This window comes from Macrotis lagotis, chromosome X, assembly GCF_037893015.1.
Source record: "Macrotis lagotis isolate mMagLag1 chromosome X, bilby.v1.9.chrom.fasta, whole genome shotgun sequence".
Taxonomy (NCBI): Eukaryota; Metazoa; Chordata; class Mammalia; order Peramelemorphia; family Peramelidae; genus Macrotis; species Macrotis lagotis.
In genome coordinates, this window is record NC_133666.1 from 631,014,929 (window position 1) to 631,039,304 (window position 24,376).

The 24,376-nt window shown below is 36.2% G+C and overlaps 1 protein-coding gene across 11 annotated transcripts in view; it reads left to right on the forward strand.

Moving 5' to 3' along the window:
* The window catches only part of RFX2 (regulatory factor X2), a 152,288-nt gene that overhangs the window by 90,969 nt on the left and 36,943 nt on the right, over positions 1-24,376 (forward strand). For 8 of the 11 annotated variants that reach the window (XM_074203793.1, XM_074203785.1, XM_074203786.1 and 5 more), the window contains 3 exons: positions 3,565-3,644; positions 4,470-4,734; positions 18,042-18,116. In XM_074203793.1, the coding sequence (XP_074059894.1) occupies positions 3,565-3,644; positions 4,470-4,734; positions 18,042-18,116 (420 nt within the window). The remainder of the gene's footprint in view (positions 1-3,564; positions 3,645-4,469; positions 4,735-18,041; positions 18,117-24,376) is intronic. The other 3 variants (XM_074203791.1, XM_074203790.1, XM_074203792.1) reach the window with 3 other exon arrangements.

The following is a 24,376-nucleotide window of genomic DNA, read 5'->3' on the forward strand; positions in this document are numbered from 1 at the left end:
AGACTTGTTCACCTGAGGGTGTTCTCTCCTTACCTAACTGGTCTCTCAGAGATCAAAGTGAGTAGCTTTCTCTTTGTAAACTGCTATATTGCTTTGGGTAGATTTTTTTGTGTGTGTTTGCTTGAATCTGCACACACTCATTTGTCTTCCTATTCTTTTTCTCCCTTGTTTGTAAGCCTTGGGTTTAAGGCAGGAAAATGCAGACCTCCTCTCTTACAGCTTGCAAATTTCATTTTATACATAAAACTTGCTTCAGCAAGTTAAATGTATAGTAATGTTCAGAAGATGGCCTTATTTTCCTGATATATATAGTAGTAGTAGGAGGAGGAGGAGGAGAATAGGACTAGAGATTGAGAGCTGAAGGGAGAGACATTAATGGTTGGTCATCATGTCCAATCTCATTTTAGAGGAGGAAGTGAAGGTATTTTGCAAATAAAAATGTAAGTTAAATCAATTTTGTCAAAATTTCTATATATGTACCAAATATATGTCTAATACAAATTCTGTAAATCCTTATGTAATCAAGGGGAGCATGTGTTTCAAACCAATACTATACTTGTTACTTTCTAGGTTCTTTATTTACAGAGACCAAAGGAATACTTGAGAAGACTTGGAGATATGTATATATATATATATATCTTTCATTGTACAACCTTGTCAGTGGAAGGCTGCAGAGCCAAGTACACACACACACACACACACACACACACACACACTAAAGATTTTATTTGAGTTTTACAATTTTTGCCCCAATCTTCCCTCCCCCCACAGAAAGCAATCTGTCAGTTTTTACTTTGTTTCTATGTTGTACATTGATCCAAATTGAGCCATACATATATTTTAATAGGCATAGCATAAGTTTGCTTATCAGTTCCCCAGGTTCCAAGTCCATTTTTCCTGCTGTCTGCTTGTTGTCCACCATTACCCACTGCACTCTGCTCAGCTCTGCTATGTGCTCTGCATCACCACAAGCTCCTGCCTGCTAACCTCTAACAAAGCAAGGTCTGACCACTTCCCCGGTCTGCCCCTTAGTCTGGACAGTTAGTTATAGGGGCTTAGAACAAAGCCTGTATCATGCCAAATCTAAGATTTACATAAGTATCATCAACTATAAACAAGTTATATAATGGTAACTGCTTCCATGTCCAAATAAGGACTACACATCCGACCTTGATTATACTGTAATCTTCTAATATGGGCCTTTTCCAGTCAGGCTGGACCACTGTTATTAAGTGAGACTCACATTCCAATTCTGGCCAAGTGACTTTCCCAGGATTAGACAGGAAGTAAATGCCTAAAGGTGAAATTTGAATCCAGGTCTTCCTGGCTCAAAGACCAGTATTTTTCTTGTAATTTTGATTTGGATTTTAGAATTAAACTCTGACATTTAAATTTTTTTTCCATTTATGGCACATCCTAATTTTTTTTACCCCCAAAAAGTTGTTGTAAGCTACAGGTACCTTTTAAAAAAAATTTCATTCAATTTCTTAGAGGCTTACAGAAGAACAAGGGAAGAGGGCCTTATATATAGCCTTTGCATTGTTGGAATATACTTTATAATTAGACTGAGAATATACTCTTATAAAGCCTCTTGGTTTCACTAGTTGGTATAATTTTTCCTTTGATATAATTTACAATCCACATCTTAGTAGACAGTGTAATGCTATGGCCCAAAATTTATCATTTAGTAGTAGCCTCTTAGAACTTAGCTAAACTAGTCATTGGATGACAGTCTGTTATCAGACCCATATTACTTGAAGCATTTCCATCTTGCCTAATAATTTCCAGAGAGGAAGTTTGTTAATTTTACATTAGCTGTTCCAGAGAGCATAGTGGGAAATGTGGGCAGATCCATGGGATCTTGAGGTGGGGGCAGGATTGAGGTATATATTAGGAAGTAGGAATATTAGAACAGTATTCCAAGAGCAGCTTTAAAGGAATTATTCTGATATTGGAAAGAGCTTTGAAATTTACTTGTAAAATATATTTTGAAAAGAGAGACCTGGTCTGGGATCAGGAAGCCTAAATTCTATTTTCAACTTCTTTCACTACCTAGCTAGTTTGATCAACAGAACAAGTCATCTCTCCTCACTGTGATTCAATTTGTTTATCTCTAAAATGAATGACCCTTTCAATCTTCCCTTTCTGTGATGCAATCAGCTGGTCTTTTTCTCCAGCTCACCTGGTGAGGCATGCATATGGACTTTCCCCAGTAGAGGGGAAGCTGCACAGTCAAAAATAACCACATTGATATTACAGAATAAATGTTTGGGATAGGATTGATCTCTATTTTTCCCATTCTCTTTCTCATGACTACCAGCACTCTCTTTTTCTTTTCCTCTCCTACCTTTGCTTTCAGTTTTTCATGGTTCTACACTTAGTAATAGTTCAGGGAATTGTAACCAATTTATGGCTCTGGTGATGGTACTAATGGACTTTTTTAAAGGTGACATTGAGAAACGGAGGAAGGGGAAGAAGGACTCAAATTATACACTGTCCCTACTATTTAACATTATTTAAAGTGTTGTTTATTGCTGAATCAGAGAAGATAGTAGAGCTGAAAGAAATCTTACAGACATCTAGGCCAATCCTTTTATTTTAAAAATGAGGAAGCAGAGGTAGAACCTTGGAGGTCAAATAACTTGATCAAAGTCACATAGCCAAGCCCATTAGACTAGTCATTTTTGGTAGCAGCCATCTCTTTTTACCTTCTACTTCTTTCATCGTTGCCATTAGGATCAGCAGTACAAGATTATGCTTTTGGTGTACAACTTTGAGATTTATTACTTTTCTTTCAGTCCAAAAGTACATCACCCTTTGTCTTCTTATTTTCTCCCCTCTGTCTGGGTTCATCAATGGATAGAGAAGAGAAAGGTAGAGTCTTCTAGCATCTTGTGGGCTCTTAGCTGTATAAATACATCAGGGGAAAGGTAGTTACTTTGAAATGGTTGTAACTTTGTCCTTTTCAGAGGAGATACCAGTAGGATAATCAGAGGTTTCATCAGAGCTTTGTTGAAATCAGTTACTCTCCACTTTCTTACTTGTTATAGGTTAGGCTATTTGTTTCTTTTCTATATATACAAGTTCTCTTTTTTACTTTACTTTTTTTTTTTAGGTTTTTGCAAGGCAAATGAGGTTAAGTGGCTTGCCCAAGGCCATACAGCTAGGTAATTATTAAGTGTCTGAGACCGGATTTGAACCCAGGTACTTCTGACTCCAGGGCCGGTGCTTTATCCACTGCACCACCTAGCCACCCCTTTACTTTACTTTCTAAAAATATATTTTATATATGCATAGACCCATTGGATAAACAGGGAACATGTTTCTCCTCTATTTGTTTCTCATACCTGATATAATATTTTTAAAAACCTGGAATAACTTAATTTCTCTACACATGACAGGATAATTAAACCATTTATTGTTTGAAGGAAATCGTTCTGTCATAGTATTCTCTGCTCTTCACCATTGGTTTCATCAGATTAGATAGTTTTGACTTAAATCGACAGAAATTGTTATAAAGAAAATTATATTATCCATAACACAAGTATTTAATATTCAATTCAGGTACAACCTGTTCAGCATGTCTATCCAACCCAGGTCCAGTATGTGGAAGGAGGAGATACTGTCTATACTAACGGAGCCATGTAAGTGAATCTTATTTTTTTTCCAAAACACTTTGTACATCCTTTTGCATGAGATTTCTTAGTATTTATGATCATGATAATGTTGAATAACATAAGTGATGGAGCAGCAAAACTAAAGCTATAGCTTGGAGAAGATGCCTTCTGTAGCTTTCATGTAGACATGATGTGGCTTGGTAGCAGTGCTAAGAAACACCATCATACTTCATGGCACTCTTGTTGGCATCTCACAAAGTATGATTTTTTTGAGATTATAGTGAAGAAAACTGGGAATAACTCCCAATCTATCTTAGCTGCATCTTTTAAAAAAAATGACTGATGACTTTTGTCTTTGTATCACCTTCCTTTCTCCATATATTCCTCCCTTACCCAGACAGACATTCCTTCTATCAGAGACTTTAAAGGGAAAAGGAAAATAACAGTATTACAAAAGTACTTATAGTCCCCCACCATTGTAAAGATGAAAGAGTGAGTTGCACTAAGGTTATCTCTTCTTAAGGACCTTTCTTGGTCATCATAATTAAACAATGTTAATTTTGATATTTGTTGTTCTTTCCATTTAAATTCTTGTAAATGTGTAGATTGTTTTCTCGATTCTTCAGCTATGTCTTATATCATATAAATCTTCCTATTCTTTTAGAATTTTGTATCACAGAATATTTTGGCATATCTCAATAGATGAACATTAATGACATTAATAACAATGTAACTTCTTTTGCAGCTGAGATTAGATATTCATTTGGTATATAAATTCTAATTCTTTTTATTTATTTAAATTTTATTTGTATAAATTCTATTTCTGATGATTAAATTCTAATTCCTTAACAGACGAACTGCCTATTCCTACAACACTGAAGCTCAGATTTATGCCCCTAGCAGTGCTGCTTCCTACTTTGAGTCACCAGGAGGTGGAGCTCAGGTGACTACTGTGGCATCCTCTCCATCAGCCATTCCTTCTCACAGTATGGTGGGCATCACCATGGACGTTGGGGGGAGTCAGATCATCTCCAGCTCAGGAGCCTATCTCATTCATGGGGGGATGGATAACACTAGACATTCTCTGTCCCATACTTCACGTTCATCTCCAGCAACGGTATGTACTGTAGCTTGGTGGGACCAGGTATTCCTGCTAAGTTGCTAGAAATAGTTACATTCTGGACTAGATGCTCAATGGAAGTGTTTTAAGTTGTTTAAAGTTGGACTGAATTAGGAATTATGTTATTTCAGGTAGGCTTTATTCACTTAAGAAGTAAACCTCCTTCTCTATAAAAGCAAATTATTACTTATTTTTAAGCTCTCACCTCCCAAATGTTTTTAAGTTCCTGATTTTTTTTCTTTTTTCCCTCTTTTGTGTATTTTTATTAAGTCTTGTTCAAAACAAAATTTCTTACTTGCTTATGTTAATCATAATTCTAAGAAATCATGATAATAGTAATAGAAACTGGTTCAGATTCTTTTCCTATAGAAAGATCCCAGAGCTTTCCCTTAATTTCCTCCTTTTTAAAATTTTACCATTGGTAATTTTTGAAGAGTAATTTATATAGTCTATTTCAAGACTGTGGCTGACTCACTTTGTATGAGCCTCCTCTGTTAGCCTTTGGAAAGAAATTTGACACCCTGAAGTTGGCAAATCAAAGCGTCTTTTTAGTGAACCTTTAAAATACTATAATATTAAGGGTACATTTTTATGGCTTATAATCTCAACCTGATGTGACATTATGAATTTGGGAACTCATATGGTGTTTCATTTTTATTTTTAAACACAGATATGTCTATTGACCATAGTATAGTCATATAAGAGAACTTAATAGTTATATGTCTTGTGTATATTAGGATAGTAGTAAGGCATATCTTGAGATTACCTTAGTAATTGTCAACCAACACTTTGAAAATGTAATGAGTCCAATTCTAAAATTTGCAAGTTTTTTGTTAAAAGTCACTTGAAAGATGTATTTTCTAAAGGCTTCAGTAGTGAAAAAATAATTATGGATCAAACTATTTGGTTAAGTGTGCATACTGGCATTTCTAGATTTTACTAATAAAAAATTTTAACTATGGATATTAAACCTGGAATATGTTAATGTAATATTAGAGGTTAGAAAATATTTTCTTCATCGGTATACACTATCTCTGAAAGCAAGTGTCTTCTCTATGTTAATTACTTGCTTCTCATAATGTACTGAAACTATTCTCTCAAAACAGAGTAACACTGTACTGCCCTTTGGCAGACTCCCTCCTCAGTTCTTATATCCCACAGGCCACATTTAGGTTTCATGTACATCAAAGACTGCCATCCACCACCATCTTCCCTCCTGCTAAGTCCAGAACATAATCCCAGGACCAGGGTTATAGGAAGAGAAAGCCATTCCCACTCTCTATTTCTTGCCTGGAGTGAATTTTCTCTTTCCATTGACAGCATTTGCTGATATGATCACAACTGGACTTAGCCATGTCCCAGGTCCAAGTTTAGAATTGTTGGTTAGTCAGAAGTTGATCCCTTCCTGGTTGGCTTTGATTAACACATGCAGCAATCCATAGACAAGAACACTGGCCTCTGTCCTACAGCATAGCTGTCTCTGCTTCCTCTGATGACCCAGAAACTTCCTGCAATCTAAAGCCTCTCTCTGAGTCTTAAAGGCACATTTTTTTTTAGCACAGTGCCTTAATTTAATTTGTGTTATGTATTAGAATTAGAGTACAATCTGGCACCCACAAGAATGAATAGGAACATTAACCAAATGCCACTGATATTTTACATATAAATAATTATGTAAAAACTTTAAAGTAATATAATTGATAAAACTTTTTGTGTGCCCATGAGTTTTGACAACTATGTTCATAAATTTGTGGGAAATGTTTAGGTTTTTATAGATAATATTCTTGAATTTATTTCATAAGATTTTAACTGATCAAAGTTTCTGAAATCACAAAAAAGAGATTATTTCTGTTATGACTTGATTCCTTAATCTTTACAATAAGACTCTGCCTGATCTGTGCTTAGTCTTGGAACCTATTTACTAGTGTAGGTACTATAAGAACTGAGTTCTCTCTCTAGGAATATGTGATGTGGAGTTACCCCAAAATTTTTAAGAGGAATGGAATGCCAGCATCTGACAAATGCCATTTACAAATTGTCTTCACCCAAATGTTTTGTGTATGACTTTTATGTTAACAATAGTAACAAAAATGTTATTTTAGGGTACTTTCAAAATAGTAATAATACAAAATACCCCTATGATGAATAAGTAGAGATCAGTATGTTTTAAAAAATGCTTAAAATAAGCCAACAACTTATGATTTCATTGATACAGGCCCACTGATAACAGAGAACACATCTTCTTGGTAGAAGGCATTTAAGGGTTAGGGCTGAAAAAATATAATACTCTATGGCCAATCTGGTGAAAGAACTTCCTTGAATTTAGAGTGCTCTGTGGCTCATTGACATAACCCATTCTTTGCCTCATGTTTGAAGTGCCATTTCATTTTCCTAGTTTCTGCTAGAGTTTAACATGGAGGTGGCCTGGCCTTTTAGAAGACAAGGGTCAACTCTACTTCACAGTAAAACATTAGCGTAAAATCTTAGTGGAGGAAACAGTAATTATTTCTTTAAAAAAAAGTTTTAATACTTTTTTGTTTTGTATATTTATATACTTTAAAAATGTTTTACACACTTAACTTTAAATAATAAAAATCACTTAATCATACTTTAAAATATACAATAGCTACCACTTCTTAGGAGGTGGCATATCATAATTGATAGCAAGAAGACCTCTGAGGCAGGAAAGCATAGGTTTCAAGTCCTGTCTCTGACATATATCACTTAACTTTTTTTAGGACTCCAGGTTGCTAGAGATGTCAGATATGTGGCATATAATCCACAACACTCCTGACTCCAGTCTAAACCAGATTAAAACATAATTAGGAAATATTTAATGAAATAAATATAAATAAAATAAAACATAAGTCACATTAATATGTCAATTATCTAAGTCAGTTTGCAGCTTACAAGGATTCTTGTGTATGGTTTAGTGACCCTTGTTTTTATTTGAATTTGACAATCTGTCAGTCTTACAGGCAGTTCTTTAAGACTGAATTGCAGAGAAGACCTGGGAGCCTGCGTGGCTTTACTGTAGAGTAAAATCACAAGGCTAGCTGGCCTCTATTCTCTGTCTTCTAATCCCTTATTTCTTATAACTTAATAAATTCTGAAACTATATTGGTGATATTTATAACAAAAATAGAAATATATAGTATAGAGTAAAAGTGTGCTATTTTGATGGCTATCTTATTATGCTATCCCAGAGGACCAGTAGTTTTTTTAAGAGCAGATAATTTCCAAATAGTTAACTATAAAAAGCATTCAATCAATAGAAGTAAGCAACTGGATGATCTGGGAGGAATGTAACTGTTAGATTACAGACACTATTCACATATTATAGGACCAGCTAGGTGGCAGAGTGGATGGAATTCTGGGCATGGAATCAAGAAGACTCTTCTTCCTAAGTTCAAATATGACCTCAGACATTTGCTAGTTTTGTGACCCTGGTCAACTCACTGAACTCTTTTTGTCTAGTTTCTTCATCTGTAAAATAAACTGGAAGAGGAAATGGCAAACCAGTCCAATATCTTTGCCAAGAAAACCTCAAATAGAGTCATTAAGAGTCAGACACATCTGAATTAAAAAATTCACATATTGAAGTAGATTGTAGATCCCCAGAAGTTCCTTCCAACTGTGAAATGAAGCAGTAGATAGATTGATGACAGGCATTTTGAGGCATTTCCCAATAAAACCACATTTAGCAGGCTTATTCTAACTTGTATCCATTCTATAAGTCCTTTGGTTTTGGAAATGCCATGGCATCATCAGCCTTTGGTGTTAGGATGCATTTTTAGAGACCTCAAAATGGTTGCTTTAACCTTTTTAGATCTCATACTTTTCTTGTATAATATAAGCAAGATTGAAAATCTTGGAAAGGAGTTGAGTACTCTCCCACAAAAGAGAAGCTGGAGGTGGAGGTTCAGGTGACTTTAGGAATGTGAGTTCCTTTCCTATTTATCTTCTGCATCTCATCTTCCCACTCTTACCCTCCTGCCTTGACATGGTCCATATTCCAATTCTACTTTTTTTTTTTTTAGATTTTTCAGGGCAATGGGGTTAAGTGGCTTGCCCAAGGCCACACAGCTAGGTAATTATTAAGTGTCTGAGGCCAGATTTGAACTCAGGTACTCCTGAGTTCCAAGGCCAATGCTCTATCCACTGTGCTACCTAGCTGCCCCTCCAATTCCACTTCTAAGGGATTCCAATCTAATTTTAAATATTATTTTCACTCAGGTTGTACCATTAAACACTTTTTATTCATTTGAATGCATAGTATTCCTCTCTTAGCAAGACTTTTTGCTAATGTGAAGAAGAGTGAGGTTCTATTTCCACAGCAGCTAATGGAGAGCAGCACTAGTCCCACTCCACTTCTGATGCTGAGGGACCTTGGCCCAGCCATTCAGTCTCCATGGGTTCAGCTTCCTCATCTGTAAACTGACAGAGGTGGACCAAGGTAGCCTTAGGGCACTTTGAGCATCAGGATCCTGTCAACTTAACACTAAAAAATCCACAAAACTAGACAGAATTCTGTGGGGCCATAGCATTTAGACATTATTATATAGGGATTTTAAGTCAAATTTAGCCTTTGTGGATTTATATTTTTCCTTTTATTTGTGTTAGGAATAGTTTTATGAAATCAGACTTTTTTCTAACATTTTTCTAACATTTTGAGTTATTTGATCATTGCTGTATCAACATCTACTTAGGCTGACAAGTTTGGGCTATGCCCAATTAGGGACTTAGTAAAAACAAAGGCCAGGAAAAGCTCAAGATTAACTGTCTTACCAAAATAAGTTGTCTTGTTTCATTAGGAACAAGAATTTTTAAAATTCAAATTCCTTAGAATTAATGGAGCCCAAACTACTGTGCAATACATGATAACATAATGCCATTGTAGGAAGTAGTGGGGACCTGGTTCTAATCCTTCTATTTATCTTAATCCTTCAATGTGATCTTGGGAAAGGTATTTAACTTCCCAGAGCACCTTATCTGTAAAATGAGGGGCTTGAACTTGGTTAGGTGTTCTTAGGAATCAAGATTTGTGAATTTATTTTTAAAATATTTTTATAGCTTTCAAATAATTTTGATAGCCTATGCATTTTCTTAAACAATGATTCTGCAAAGGGGTCTAGTCTCTTCCTTATACTGATTGCTGAATGACGCACAGAACCAACAATTTGGCTAGCAGATCTCTCATTCTTCTTGTTTTGAATATTCTGATCTACACTCTCATAGATGAAACACTTGAAGATTTCCAAAGCATTTCCCCAACCACAACCAGTGGGATTAAGTAGTAAAGTTATTGTTGTCACATTCTCCAATCAGGAGATGAAGATTCTGAGAGATGGAATAGCTTATCTGGGATCCTAGGGCTAAATCTGTTGGGCCCTAATGGGATTCCAGATCTCCTCTGACTGGGAACAGAATCTGCTTCCACTCTATCAGGCAGTGACCTGCAAATGACTTCCATGTTTATAACTGTGATCCCAAAGCTTGATATATGTTATAAGGTTAAATACTGTTAGTAGGGACTACCTAAAATAGAACCCAGGTGGGAAATTTGCATGTCTTTCCACTTGTTTCTGATGTCATGTTTTGCCTGTTTTTTTTAATGAAGCTAATATTGTTTGTGTGTGTGTGTGTGTGTGTGTGTGTGTGAGAGAGAGAGAGAGAGAGAGAGAGAGAGAGAGAAGTTTTGCTAAAAGCTGAGCTCTACATTTCTGTTTTTACCCCCTTTGTGATATTAACCAGATTGCTATATATTACAAGCTAAAGTCTTTTTAAAGCATGTGAAGTCCTCTTCAAATTATAATTACTTGGGGCGGCTGGGTGGTGTAGTGGATAAAGCACTGGCCCTGGAGTCAGGAGTCCCTGGGTTCAAATCCGGTCTCAGACACTTAATAATTACTTGGCTGTGTGGCCTTGGGCAAGCCACTTAACCCCATTTGCATTACAAAAACCTAAAAAAAATTATAATTACTTGTTAGTATAGGTGTGAACTCAATAAATGGGAAAGAAATGAATTTTGAATATTTATTATAGTAGGGTGCATTGTACTATTTATACTAAAAGGATTTTTGAGAAATCTGGGTATTAGTCAGTAGTCAACAAGTTGACCATGTTATGTACTAAATTAGATTCTCAAAAAGTATGTGTGTATGGGTGCATGTATATATTTGTGTATGTGTGTTTTAAAACCCTTCATTCCTTTTTTTACTTCTAATTTATTTTTTAACATTTTTTTATTTTTAAGCTTTATGTTCCAAATTCTTTCCTTCCCTTTCTCCACTTCCCCACCCACTGAAAAGGCAAGTAATATGATACCATTTATACATGTGAAATCATGCAAAATATATTTCCATGTTAGTCATGTTGTTTTTTAAAGCAAGAAAAATAAGTGAAAAATTATAATTCAATTTTCATTCAGAGTTCACTAGTAGTCTTTCTGGGGGGGGGGGATAACTTTTTTCATTTTTCATCAAGAGTCCTTTGGAATTGTCTTGGATCATCATATTGATCAGAGTAAGCCAATTCTTCCACATCATTGCATTGCTCATCATTATAACATTGCTGTGACTGTGTACAGTGGTCTCCTGGTTGTTTTCACTTCACTTTACATTAATTCATGTAGGTCTTGCCATGTACTGAAACCACCCCCTTTGTCATTTCTTGTGGCATGGTTACATTTCATCATGATCAGATGCCACAACTTGTTCAGTGTTTCCTCGTTTGATAAGCATCCCCTCAAATTCTAATTGATTGCTACCACCAAAAAGAGTTGCTATAAATATTTTTGTCTGTATAGGTCCTTTTTCTTTGTTCCTTTGGGATATAAACCTAGTCTTGGTATTGTGGGTCAAAGGGTATACAAAGTTCCAAATTATTTTCTAGAATGGTTGGACAGTTTACTCCTCCACCAACATTTCATTAGTGTCCCTATTTTTCCCTCGTCCCCTCTAGCATTTATCATTTCAGATGGATATGAGATTGTGTTTCAGAATTGTAAAGCCCTTCGCTTCCAAAAGACACTAAGAAACATATTTCTTTCCTTAAGGAAAAGACACCTAGTCATACTGTATGATATCTAAGATAGCCTTAGTGATGAAACATTAATATCACTTGTGAAATTCCATAGTTTGGGAGACCAAGAAACTTTTTGTATACTAAGACTTAACATTTTTAATGGTGAAACTCTAAATGCTATTTTTTAAAAAAAATTGTTCCTAGTAAATAGCAATATTTCTAGTTATTTTTATAAGATTTACATTAAAAATTTTTTCCTAATGTCCATTAAGGAAATTGTTAGAGGGTCTGTGAAGTGGGCTGAACTGTTTCTTAGAAGTTTATCTGACCCCTATATTGATGTGTTTACTTTACTATAAAGTTAGCTCAGGTGAAATAAAAGCCTTTCTCAGGGAAAATTAAGCACACGTGCTCTCATTATCTGCTAGACTATCCCAGTTTAAGTCAAAATAATAGGGTACTCCCTTGTGACTTGTGTTTTCATTGGTGTAAGAAACTTCCTTTATATAGCAAAATATCTTTTCTGCAGTTTATAGTCTTCAAGTTGCCTAGAGTTAAGTGACTTAATCAGAGTACTAGCCAAAAATGTATTAGAGGTGGGATTTCAGCTGTAATTTGACTTGAGCTCAAAACTGAAAGGCTAATTTTTGGTCTAATTTCTTTTTACTAGCCAATTATATGAAATTTTATGAAATAGTAAGTTTAATGTGGCAGTCTTTTCTATCCTTTTTCATAGCAATGTAAGAGACTTAATTTGTACTTAAGCAATGTAGAGGAGGCAGGAATAGATAGATCCACAAAGGAAAGATAGTTCCAGTTAATAGCCAACTCCAGGATGTGGTGTAGCTTGGTAGACTCTGGGGAAATAGTTACATTCAAATAAGGTGACCAAAAGACTCAAGGATCATAGGAAGCCAATAGTTGAACATGATTGATCAGTATAGTACTGTGATTTAAAAAAAAAGTCACCACAAAATGTACACCATCCTAGAATTCATGCAACATGCAGGATATAAATGAACCTTCTACTGTATATGGTGTTGATAGAGCATAGTAGAGAGAGAGAGAGTCTGAAACACACTATGGCTACTTGTTCTGAGCTTCCTCCTTTATCAGTATACTGTAACCTGAGCACACCACTTTCTGTACAGGTCTCCTCCTAAGTCTACCAGAATAAAGCTGCCCCCTTACACATGTCTCCATTGCAATGCCTTAGTATAAGACTGGGATCATAATCCCTTGCCCCTAGTGCACAGCCACTCTCAGAGTGCAGAGTGCTTTTGGAGTTTGCTCCTAACCCAACCCATTCAGTGACAGCAGATCTATCTCACTATGCTAACCTGGACTTGCTGTGACCTTTTCTAGACTCCCCATTAGGATTTGGTCTGGTGCATTTTTCTAGGTCTCTTTGGAGGAGTTTGGAGGGGAGTTTAACTATAAGGCTTCTCCTGTTCTTCCTTCTCAAATGATCTTTTGTTTTAATTGATCTTGTATGGTTCATAATGCTTCATTTAATAGAGATCTCTACTTTCATAGCTTCTAAAATTTCTCCTTGGCAAACACAGAAATTCTGAATACATTTCCTTTAGAGTCTAGACAAGCATTTTATAAAAGTTTTACTAAGTTAGTAACATATTAAATCTAGGTGAATTAACATTTTCTCCTAACTTTTTCTGCTTAAAATAGTTTTTATTTAAAAATTTCTCATTTATAATACTATCTTTTGCTGGAACTAATATTCAAGTTCTTTTATTCTAATTACTAATTTTACCTTTAGTATGCTCTTTCAACCTCTTTAATTTGCCATTTCTTCTTCTAACCAAGCTTTCAGCCCCTACAACATAGAAAAGAACTCTCTCTCCCCCTCCCATTTTAAAGATGAGGAAACAGGTTCAGAAATGTGAAGTGATCTGCCCAAGTTCACAGGATAACTTGTAAGCACCATTCTTAATATTTAAGAATTATTTCTTGATAATTCATCACATTATTCTGAGAGTAAATATAAAACAAATGATTCTACTAAGCCAAAAATAAAGATTATATTTCAGCAGTGGTAATTGAATATCAAAAAATTTTACCAAGGACTGTGTGTGTCCACAAAAGAAATCCTTTCTCCATTAGAACTATATGAATTGGGGGCAGCTAGGTGGTGCAGTGGATAGAGCATTGACCCTGGAACCAGGATGACCTGAATTCAAACTGGACCTCAGACACTTAATAATTACCAAGCTGTGTGACTTTGTCTGTTGCCTTAAATAACCCCATTGCCTTAAATAAACAACAACAAAAAAAAGGAACTATATGCGTTTATATGGATCTAATGGACCAGACCAAATCCTGTTGGGGGAGTCTAAAAAAGGCCACAGCAAGTGAATACTAAGAAAGTGATTTGTTTTCCTAAATTGTTAGTGTAAGACTTTTGCCATGTGACTATTCGCAGGAACTAATTTGACCAAGATCAAACGTGGCATAAAATATAAAAAATAGTCTCTTCATTTCCAAGTGTTTTGTATATAATTACATTTCAGTACATTGTAGGTATCACTTAAGACCATAAACTCAAGCCAGATAATTCTTCAAAAGAGTTTTTAATTGCTCTTCATTCTAATCTTGATACAAGATTCTTCTATGAATAACATCTACTGTCAAGTAGGATTGGTCAAAATCTCATTCATAGAGTCAAAAAAATGGACCTTCCAGGCCCTCTAGTTACTACTAAACAGACTTTTATGGTCTGAGATATTCGTGCAATGAGTAGTGTGAAGTGGAGCTCTGGGTCCCTCTACTGGACTCTGGAATGATAGGCTTATATTTTTTAAATAGATTGTTTCATTTTTAGATTTGCTTTTGGATATGTCTTAATTGTACACACTACTACCTTTTAGTCTGGTGCAGCAGCCTTTATCTTTGTGGTCATATTAATTTCTGCATGGGAACTTTGAAATTCTACTGGCTACAATTTAAGTTTATTTTAATCTCATGTTACCTGTTTACTGAGAATCTTAAACAAGAGTAAATGGGAACCTTAGCTTCTGATCTTATCCTTAAAGTTCTTAGCCTTGTGGAGTCTCACAGACACTCTAGAACAATCTTGAAAGAGGTTATTTTCTTCTCTTCCTTCATCTGTTTGGTTAAATCCAATATCTGCAACTTTCTAACCTAAGACCATTTAACATATAAAGTCAAGACTCTGGAGGGAATCATTACACTTTACTTCCCCCCCCCCCCATTTCCCACTTATTGCCTTCTTCATAAAACCTTGTTTAATTCTATACTCCCAACCCTTTCCTGTTTAGACCTCTCATTTTATTTTTGTTGGCAAAAATATATTTATGAGTCATTAATGATATTTTGTGTGTATTTTGTTTTTCCCTCTACCAGTCTAAACTTAGTGGGACAGGGTCAAAAACTTGCTGTACCCAGTATTGTATTTTGCATACAGTAGTAGACTCTAAATAAATACTTGGCTATAACATTAGCACATACCCAATGGTTTGCTTTAAGGAGCAAGTAAGATATAAAATGTAAATATGTAAAATACTTTGTAAACCTGAAAATGCTATATAAGGACAGCTAGGTGGCATAGTGGGTAGACTACTGGAGTCAGGAGTACCTGAGTTCAAATCTGGCCTCAGATACTTAATAATTACCTAGCTGTGTGGCCTTGGGCAAAGCCACTTAACCCCATTGCCTTACAAAAACCTTAAAACCTGCTATATAAATGTCAGATATTATTTAATAAAATTCTCTAACTTCCAGGGTTGTACATTATTTAAATGCTTGTTCTTAACCAATTCATAAATTAGCTCAGCTTCCTGTTTTATACAGAATGCTCTCCTGAAATTGCTCTCCCACACTCTTTCCAGGCTATGTAGTGCCTACTTGAGATGTGCCCTCTCCAAGGATCAGCACCATGCTTGGTTTGGCCAAGTGTGGGCTCTCTAACCTGAGGAGGCCTGTTCCCCAAACCTCACATTGGGCTGCCCTGAACTCCTGGGCAATTCAGCTGATCCGACTGATATAGGAATGCTAGTGCTCAAAAGGAGTTTGGAGTTTCCCACACTGGTTAATAGAGGGTTGTAGGGGAATATGGAATATGGGATATGGGAACCTAGAGCCTAGATCTGACAGGTCACCCTGACTCACTTGAGGGGACTCCTCTGTAGAATCCTGTACGTTTCTGGGGTCCTGAAGTCAGAACAGCAGATGGCTGGGGCAGAGAGGATGTTTGTCTGCCTTCTGGACATCTGCATCAAAACCAGGCAATAGGCTGTGCAGCCGGGCTTCTCTTACCTTAGCCTTCTCACTGCCTGCCCAGGAAGGGAGCTGGGGGTGCAGGAAGCTCCTACCAGGCTGTGGCAAGCCCTCAGAGTGATGTCATGTGCTGCTGCTCACAGCAGCCCTGGTGGGGAGGGGCTTATGTGACTCCCTCCACTTTACAGTTTGAAAACCCAGGCACATGTTCAGTGACTTTTACCCCAGCAGGGCCTGGAAGCTCCTAAGAGTCTGAGACCAGATCTGAATTCACAGCACTCGATCCACTGCACCCCAAGTTTTTTTTATTAAGTACAACTATATGCCAGGTACATTGTTATAGGAAATGGGAAAGCAAAAGCTTTGTTTCTATTTTTTTGTTTATATTCTATCAGAGTATAAACTTTGTAGTTAAACTGCTAGAAAACATTTATTAAGTGTACCCCAGGCACTGTACTAAACATTGAGGATACAAAGAAAAACAAAACCTCAATAACATTCTAATGGGGGAGGCTATATGTAGCTAATTCTGTATATACAAGCTATATATACCAAGTAGAGGGAAGGCAATTAATTTCAGAGGGGAATATCTATTCCTTGTGCCTGGAATGTTCTTCCATTGCATTTGATCCACTGAATTCCTACCCATCCTTTAAAATCTACTCAAATGCCACCTCCTCAGCCAAACCTTGATGATTTCTCATCCCTTAGTTGGCAAGACTTCTTTTTGTACTTTTCATCATAGAAGAATAATAATAGCTTATATTTAGTTAGTACTTTAAGATTTGCAAAGTGCTTTATGAAAATTATCTGGTTTTTATCTTCACATAGCCATGTGAGATAGGTGCTTTCAATATACTCATTTTACAGATGAGGAAAATGAGGCAAACAGAGGCAAAAGTGGTCTTGAACAAGGTCAAACATATCTGAAGAAGAATTTGAACTCAGGTCTCTCTGACTCAACTAGTGTTCTTTGCACAATGCTCCCTATCTGCATTATATTTCCTATAATTAGCTGTGGGAAGCTGAGGGACCATTTTTTTAAAATTTTATTTAAATTTTATTTTATTTAAATTTTATTTTATTTTTTTAAATTTTATATAAATTTTATTTAATTTTTTTATTTAAATTTTATTTAAATTTTATATCTCCTTTAATATCTAATAGAATACTCTCTACTATTGACTTTGTAACCCCCAATTATTCTGTAGGCTGTATGTGAATATGTGGATACCATTGGAGATGGATTTACAGGTCTCTTAGGGTTTCCTCTTTACTACTAGACTTTTAACTAGGGTTAAGAAAATGTTCCAATACTGTCTACAATGCTGATTTTCCCTTAGCTTTTCCTGGTCTGCAAACTTGTCATCTCACTCTTTTTCTCCCTTAATCTGGGTATTACCTTCACTAGACCCTAGCTCAAAGTTTCCTAGCTCCATCAGGTTATTTCCTTCACTCTATGACCTCCCACATTTCTGTTCTTTGTTCAGTAATACTTGCATGCAATTGGAGTTGCATTATAGTCATCCTTTCCTTGACTTAATGTAGAGTCCCCTGTGAGCTCTCAGAATTCAGCAAGGTTGGTTGGGAGATGGTCTGATTGCCTGTGAATCTCTTTGTACCCTAGAACAATGCTTGAATGTTATAGAGGGACAATGCTTATGGCCAGAGAGTCAAGGCCTTGGGAGGAGTAGGTGACAGTCAGGCTCTCTTTGCTATTTGGGGGAAGCGCATGACCCCTTGCCAGGCAAACCCAGCAGTGCTAAAGTAGCTGACCTCACTGGGTGACTTTCTCTGTGAAAGGCTCTTTGGTTATGTTGCATGTCATGACATAGCATTTCTTTGCTACAGCTTCATTTCATAAAGAGTACGCCTCATTTGCCTGCCTTATGTCACAAGTTCTTTTTGATAGGAAGCATTAATCATAATTTGGATATTAATAAAAACAAATCTTGGCTGATGCTAACTCTCTGATTTCCTTTTTTTTCCATTTTATTTTGTTTTCCTGCACACATTTTCTTTAGCTTGAAATGGCGATTGAAAACCTACAAAAAAATGAAGGGATTACATCACACAAAAGCAGTTTACTCAACAGCCATGTAAGTTAATGTCTAACTTTACAATCTGTCCCTACTTTACAAGTAGCCTTCATAGACACTTGAAAAAGCAACAAATGACACTGAGCAAGCAGCAGCCTGAGCTGCTTGTAGTCTCATTTTTTCTGAGATGACTTTTAAAAAGAAATTTGTTTGACAAAGTTTTATCCTAATTAGTTTTTATTAAAACTCAGAATAGTTTTCACTCTACTATTATTTTTCAAGCTTTGTAGGGGAATAGTGCACATTTCTTGATAAGTATGTTGAAAAGCTTGGTTAGTGTCTCTCATTTTTAACTTTCTTGTATTGCTTGAGAAGTGCTATCAGAAAACATTGCCAAGTCAATTTTAATTGTCTCTAGCTTAGCAGGAACATGTGGACTAGATGGAAGAGTCAGTTAATTAGTTAGGACTTCCTCTTTAAGATTAAGTTGGAGAAGGCTTCATTCCCTATTACATTTGCCTCTGGTTCTAGCAAGTTTTTAGCACTAGACCATGTGTGTATATGGTTGGAAAATTCATTTTAGCAGAACTACATGCCAATGAGATTAGAATGTGTTCTAATTTGTTGTTCTGTGAGAAAATGACTCCTTAATGATTCAATCACTTTTCTGCCCTTTAAAACAAAAATAAGCACTCTTAGTCTGCATTGTTGCTTTAGATCCAGTCTTCAGCTTGAATCTATCATGCTGGGCAGAATATAACACACTGGTGTCATTACTAGATATGAGAAAGGATGCTATAGATTTGAAATTAAATGATATCTGACAAGTTAAGTCTATGGGGTCAGTGACCTGAATATAAATTTGAATACAAGGTCCTAAAACATAACTGTATTCAGAAGGGTGAGTGTTTATCTACCTCTGCAGCCAATCTTTCATGGAAAGATTTAGAATAGGGAGCCCCAAGTAATGGCCTTGCCTGCCTGGCCTTCATAAATTCCAGCCCCAAATCAAGCCATGCTCTTGTAGATCAAAGGTAGTTCTGACTCAGAAAGCTCCTGGCCCTGACTCATTCCTTAACCTTCAAAGCTGGACTTGCTCTATCACTTTAGTTAATTAATAGCTTACCAGTTATGTGTGGTCATTAAATCATACTCAGAGGAAAAGAAATTCTTACCTCTAATTCCATGTTATTCTTGAATTCCCTAATCTGAAAATACAGATAGAAAAATCAAATTATATTGTAATACAAGGAACAGATGTGCTATAGCTGACTCTTCCTAAAATTCTTCTAGTAGCACTTGATTATATAATTTTGGTAACGATCCAAGTAAAGTGTTTACACAACATTATTGTTTTCAGAAGAACTAGAGGAGTTATGTAGTAGTATCCTAAAAATATAGATAGGGAAGTTATGTCTCCTAAAAATTAAAGCTATCTATGCCAAAATACTTTACTCTCTTGTCTCTCTGATTACAAATAATGGTTATGATTGTTTGACCTTTTTCTTTTGAAGCAAAGCTTTCTTTGATTATTTCTCTTCAAGTTTACCTCTTTGTTTTTAGCCTTTCCTTGGTTAAATATGCTGACTATTCTTTTCTGCCAGTACTCCATTGTAGGTTTTTCTTCTTGAATAGTGTTGGGGAGTTTTGGGTGTGTTTATTTTTGTGACTTAAACATAAAAAAGAAATAACAGAAATAGAGAGGCTCAAAAAATCACTAAGTTAACTTTAATTTTTTTTTAAAGTGAACAAATGTATATAAGGGAGGAAGTATGTCATAAAATGCAGTATAGTTATTAGACTAGTTTTTAGTTGTTTGACTACTTAGACTGGATTTCCAGGGCCCACAGTTCTTTAGACACTAGTGCTAACTTGCTATTGTTAGTATTTTGGCTTAGTGTTGTGTTTATGAAAGTGAATGGTTAAGAAAGAACCTTAAAAGTAAAAGTAGCAGGAAGAGTCAGTCACCATGATAGACATATACATATCTCTCTCAAAAATTTCTATTCAGAGTAAGATAATAATGAAAGGTCTATGGATTCTTCAAAACTTAGCTGAGGGGGAGGCTAGGTGGTACAGTAGATAGAGCACTGGCCCTGGAGTCAGGAGTACCTGAATTCAAATCCAGCCTCAGACACTTAATAATTACCTAGCTGTGTGGCCTTTAGCAAGCCACTTAATCCCATTTGCCTTGCAAAAACCTAAAAAAAACCCCAAACAAACCAAAAAATCTTAACTGAGGTAATTTTAGCCTTGTCCATGAAACCTTTCCTGATCTCTAACCTTCCCTTACCTGCTAATGCCCTCCATCTCCAAATTACCTGGTGCATATTTGGCAGATATTCTGCATATACTTATATATGGACATATCATTTTCTCCATAAGAATATCAGCTCCTGAAAGGGATTGGTATTTGCCTTCTTCCCTTTTGCTGGTGCCTGGCATAGGCATATGAATAAATATGTGCTTGTTATATATTTCTGTCAGTCAGCAATATTAATCGAATCTGGAATTATACTATGTACATATGCATCTGTGTTTGTATGTTTGTAGGAAGAAAACTCGGGCCTATTGGGCACTTTTTTATAGGGCCAACTTCATGGGAAAAAATAGGACTAATAGAAAAATATGATGGTGCAAGTAACAAACACATAGAAACACACATAATTAACAGACCATATCTTACTACAGAATCCTCTACTTCTGTAGGACCTCAGTTTTGTTTTGGAAAAATGGGTTGTTGTGCTGATTAGTGCCAGCTTTTAATTAATCATAAGAATGTATTGAGTACTTGTTTTATACTAGACAGTAGAGAGACAAGGTTGGAAGTTCTAGCAAAAGACTGCCCACCCAACATGGCATACTCTCCTCAATGAGAGTGCTGCACTCTATGAAAAAGTCAGAATTGAAACACCTCAAAGGAAATGTGACATCTGTAAGTTCAGAGTGCCCACCCCAGGTGTTCAAATGGACTATTTGTGCCCAGCCTGTAGTAGAGCATTCCAAACTGGTATCTGATCAGTCACAGTTGGACACATTGTAATTTGTCTCAAGCATAGTAATGTCATTTTGGTCTTCTTTGATAATGAAGGACAAAAATCATCCAAAGACAAACATCAGACAGTTCCTGATCTCAAGGGGCTATATATATTCAGGATAAATTCAAGATGATTTTAGAGGGAGGTGTCAGCACCTGGGGAGAAGGTCCCTATAATATGCCTCATGTAGGAAGTGGCATTTAAACTGAAATGGATTCTAAGAGACAGTGTTACCTCTGCAGAGGGCATGCCTTCTCAGCATGGATGACAATCTGAAAAGACCCAGAGGTGGGAGATAGACTGTCCTTTGTGAAGAACAGCAATAGGACAAGTTTAGCCAGACTAAAGTGTATGACGGGAAATAAGGGATAATAAAGCTGGAAAAGTGGGGTTGGAGTGAGTTGTGAGTTGTGAGGGGCTTGAATGCCAAACAGAGGAGTTTTAATTTTATTTTGGAGATAATAGGGAGTCAGTGGAGTTTATTGAGAGGAGACAGCTATGTTTAGGAAAAACACTTTGATGGCTGATTGGCAGGTCAATGGGAAAATTACTGCACTGTAGTGTAAGTGAGAAGTTATGAGGGCCTCAAGTGGGGTATTGTCCTTATAAGAGGAGATGATATGAGAGAATTTTAGAGGCAAAAATCAGCAAGATTTGGTTACTGATTAGACACAGTGAGAAGTTGAGAATGATGTCAAGGTTGTAACACTAGTTGACTAGAAAGCGTTTCCTTTGACATAGAGAGGAACTTAGGAAGAAGGGTGGATTTGGGGGGAAAGATAATGAGTTTGCTTTGGATATATGTTGGTGATGCTTGTGGTACATGGGTTGGAAATGTCTTCTAGGTTGTTGATTATGCTAAGACTGGAACTCAGGAGAGTTTTGCTGGATGTATCTAGGAGCACCTGTGTAGAGATAATTATTAACCCATGGGAGCTAATGTTGTTGCTTAAAGAGTGAGTGTAGAGAGAGAAGAATCCAGAAACCAGAGCCTTGAGATGTACCTCTAGTTAGGGGGTAGGATACAGATGATGGCCTAGCACAAGAGATGGAAAAAGGAGTAGTCAAATGAGAAGAGAAACAAGAGAGGAGTGATTATCTAGGAGGAGAGCATGGTTAGCAGTATTAAATGTTGTAGGAATGTCAGGAAGGAGGAAGACTGAAAGTTGTTGGATGTGGCAATTAAAAATCTTTGTGGGGGGGCATCAAGACTGGATTAAATTATTTTCAATATACTCTATTTAAGATGTCTGAGAAGTATATATTTTAGAAAAATTTTCATCAAAAATAAATAGGTTCATTGCTTAATGAAGTAATAATATTCAGTTATTTGAATATTAAAATTCCTTTTGTGGGAACACTTTTTTCTCATGATTATCCAGATCTTTGTTATTCTTTCTGTAGATAGTTCTCAATTTATATTTTAGGAAGTATTCAAAAGCTTATTTTATCTTCTGATTCTATGGTGGTTCATATCATTTCCCTAGAAATAAGATTATAAATTGTGGTCAGTTTCCCAGGCTGGTCCACAATAGTTTACTTATTTCATGCTACAATTAAACTAGTAATAGTTGTAGTGATGGTGGTGCTGGTAGTTTATGGTGGTGGTGGTAGTAGTAGTAGTAGTAATAGTAGTAGTAGTAGTAGTAGTAGTAGTAGTAGTAGTAGTAGTAGTAGTAGCAGCACCTTCTGGTAATGCCTCAGTAGTCAGTAGAAAGAGAGTTTAATGGCTAAACTGACACTTCTTTCATTCTTGAGGTGTGGGGCAAACCAACTCCTACCCCGCCATGACCTAGATATTGACAGACATGAGGCATTCATGAGATGCTTGTTTAAATAGCGCCTAATAGTTTACAGGGTTAAATAATAATATTACTTCTTTTCACCTTTCCTTAAAGATGTTAAGTTCTTGTTTCTGGATCAGTTACATAAATGATAATTCACATGTCTTTTGGTGATAGATTTCACAACTTATTTTTTATACCTTTGCACTGTTTGTTTAATTTTATTTTGTTTGGAAGCCTTTCTCTATTTTTATGATCTTTTGCTTTCTATTCTTCAAAATATGGTGCCTTTGTTTCTATCATCTGATTGCTTCCATCATTATAAAGAATTGATTATCTGCCTATGCTTTCAAGGCTCTCTTTGGAGTGATGTAAGCCAATATTGTGCCTGCTTCTTAGAGTCTTGCAGTCAAAGACATATTAGATTTGACAGAGACAGGAATGTATAGAACATACATGTTTCTACAATTTTAGATATTACCCTCTTGCCTACAAATAAATGGGCCTAATCTTTATTAAAATATTTCAAAAGATCATTGATTTCACAATATCCACTGATGCACCAGATCACAGCCCCTCCAAATCATAGGGGGAGAATTTCACTGATTGCTGTGGACAACAGAATGTGTTGCCAGATAGTCTAACCATTGGGAATGAGCCTCTTTACATATAACTGATACGGTCTTTAAATGGCAGAATCCATGACTTGAACCATAGTCCAGGTATTTCTAACTGTATTCAGATAAAGTCTATTCTCTGCTGGCACGGCTACTGAGAATTGAAGGTCACTTCCATGCTAGGAGTGACCTTGGAGGAAGATTTAGTGGAAAATACCTTAAAATGTGTTTTTAAAATTAAGGAAGAGGGGATGCTTCAAAAAGTCTAAAAATTAGACTTATTAGTTTTCTTTGTACCAGGGAATGATGCACAGCATGAGATAAGAACAAAGAAATTCAATAAATTCTTATTCTCTTTTTGGTTTATAAGCTTTCTTCTGTTCCCATTTTGACAAAATAAGACTGATCATCCTCCTAGATGATAGGAGCTATCATCAAGGTTACCTAGTGAAAACTTGGAAGTAGGAACTTCAAAGAGTTGTCAGATACACAGCCTTTTAGGTGAACATTACCTTTTGCACTCTTACCCTCAAGAGGTATGGTATAGCATAGATCTGGCTTCAAAACCCTGACATTCTTAGTTCATGTCCTGCCTCTTATCAATGCTTGCTCTGTGGCCTTAAGCAAAATATCTGACCTTGGCCATGTTCTATGCAGCTGTCTAAACTGTAAGCTAGAGAGAAGTTGCTAACCCACACTGGTAGAAAAAATTGGGAGTTCTCGATGTCAACGAAATCACAAGTCTGGTCCATCCACATCCACTTCCTCCTCTCTGTTCCCTCTTCCCTTTGGAGATGGCTCAAAGGTCTAGCATCAAAGGAATCTGATTAGCCTATTTTGTGGAGCCCATCTAACCCTGAGGAAGTGCTGGGCATGGAATC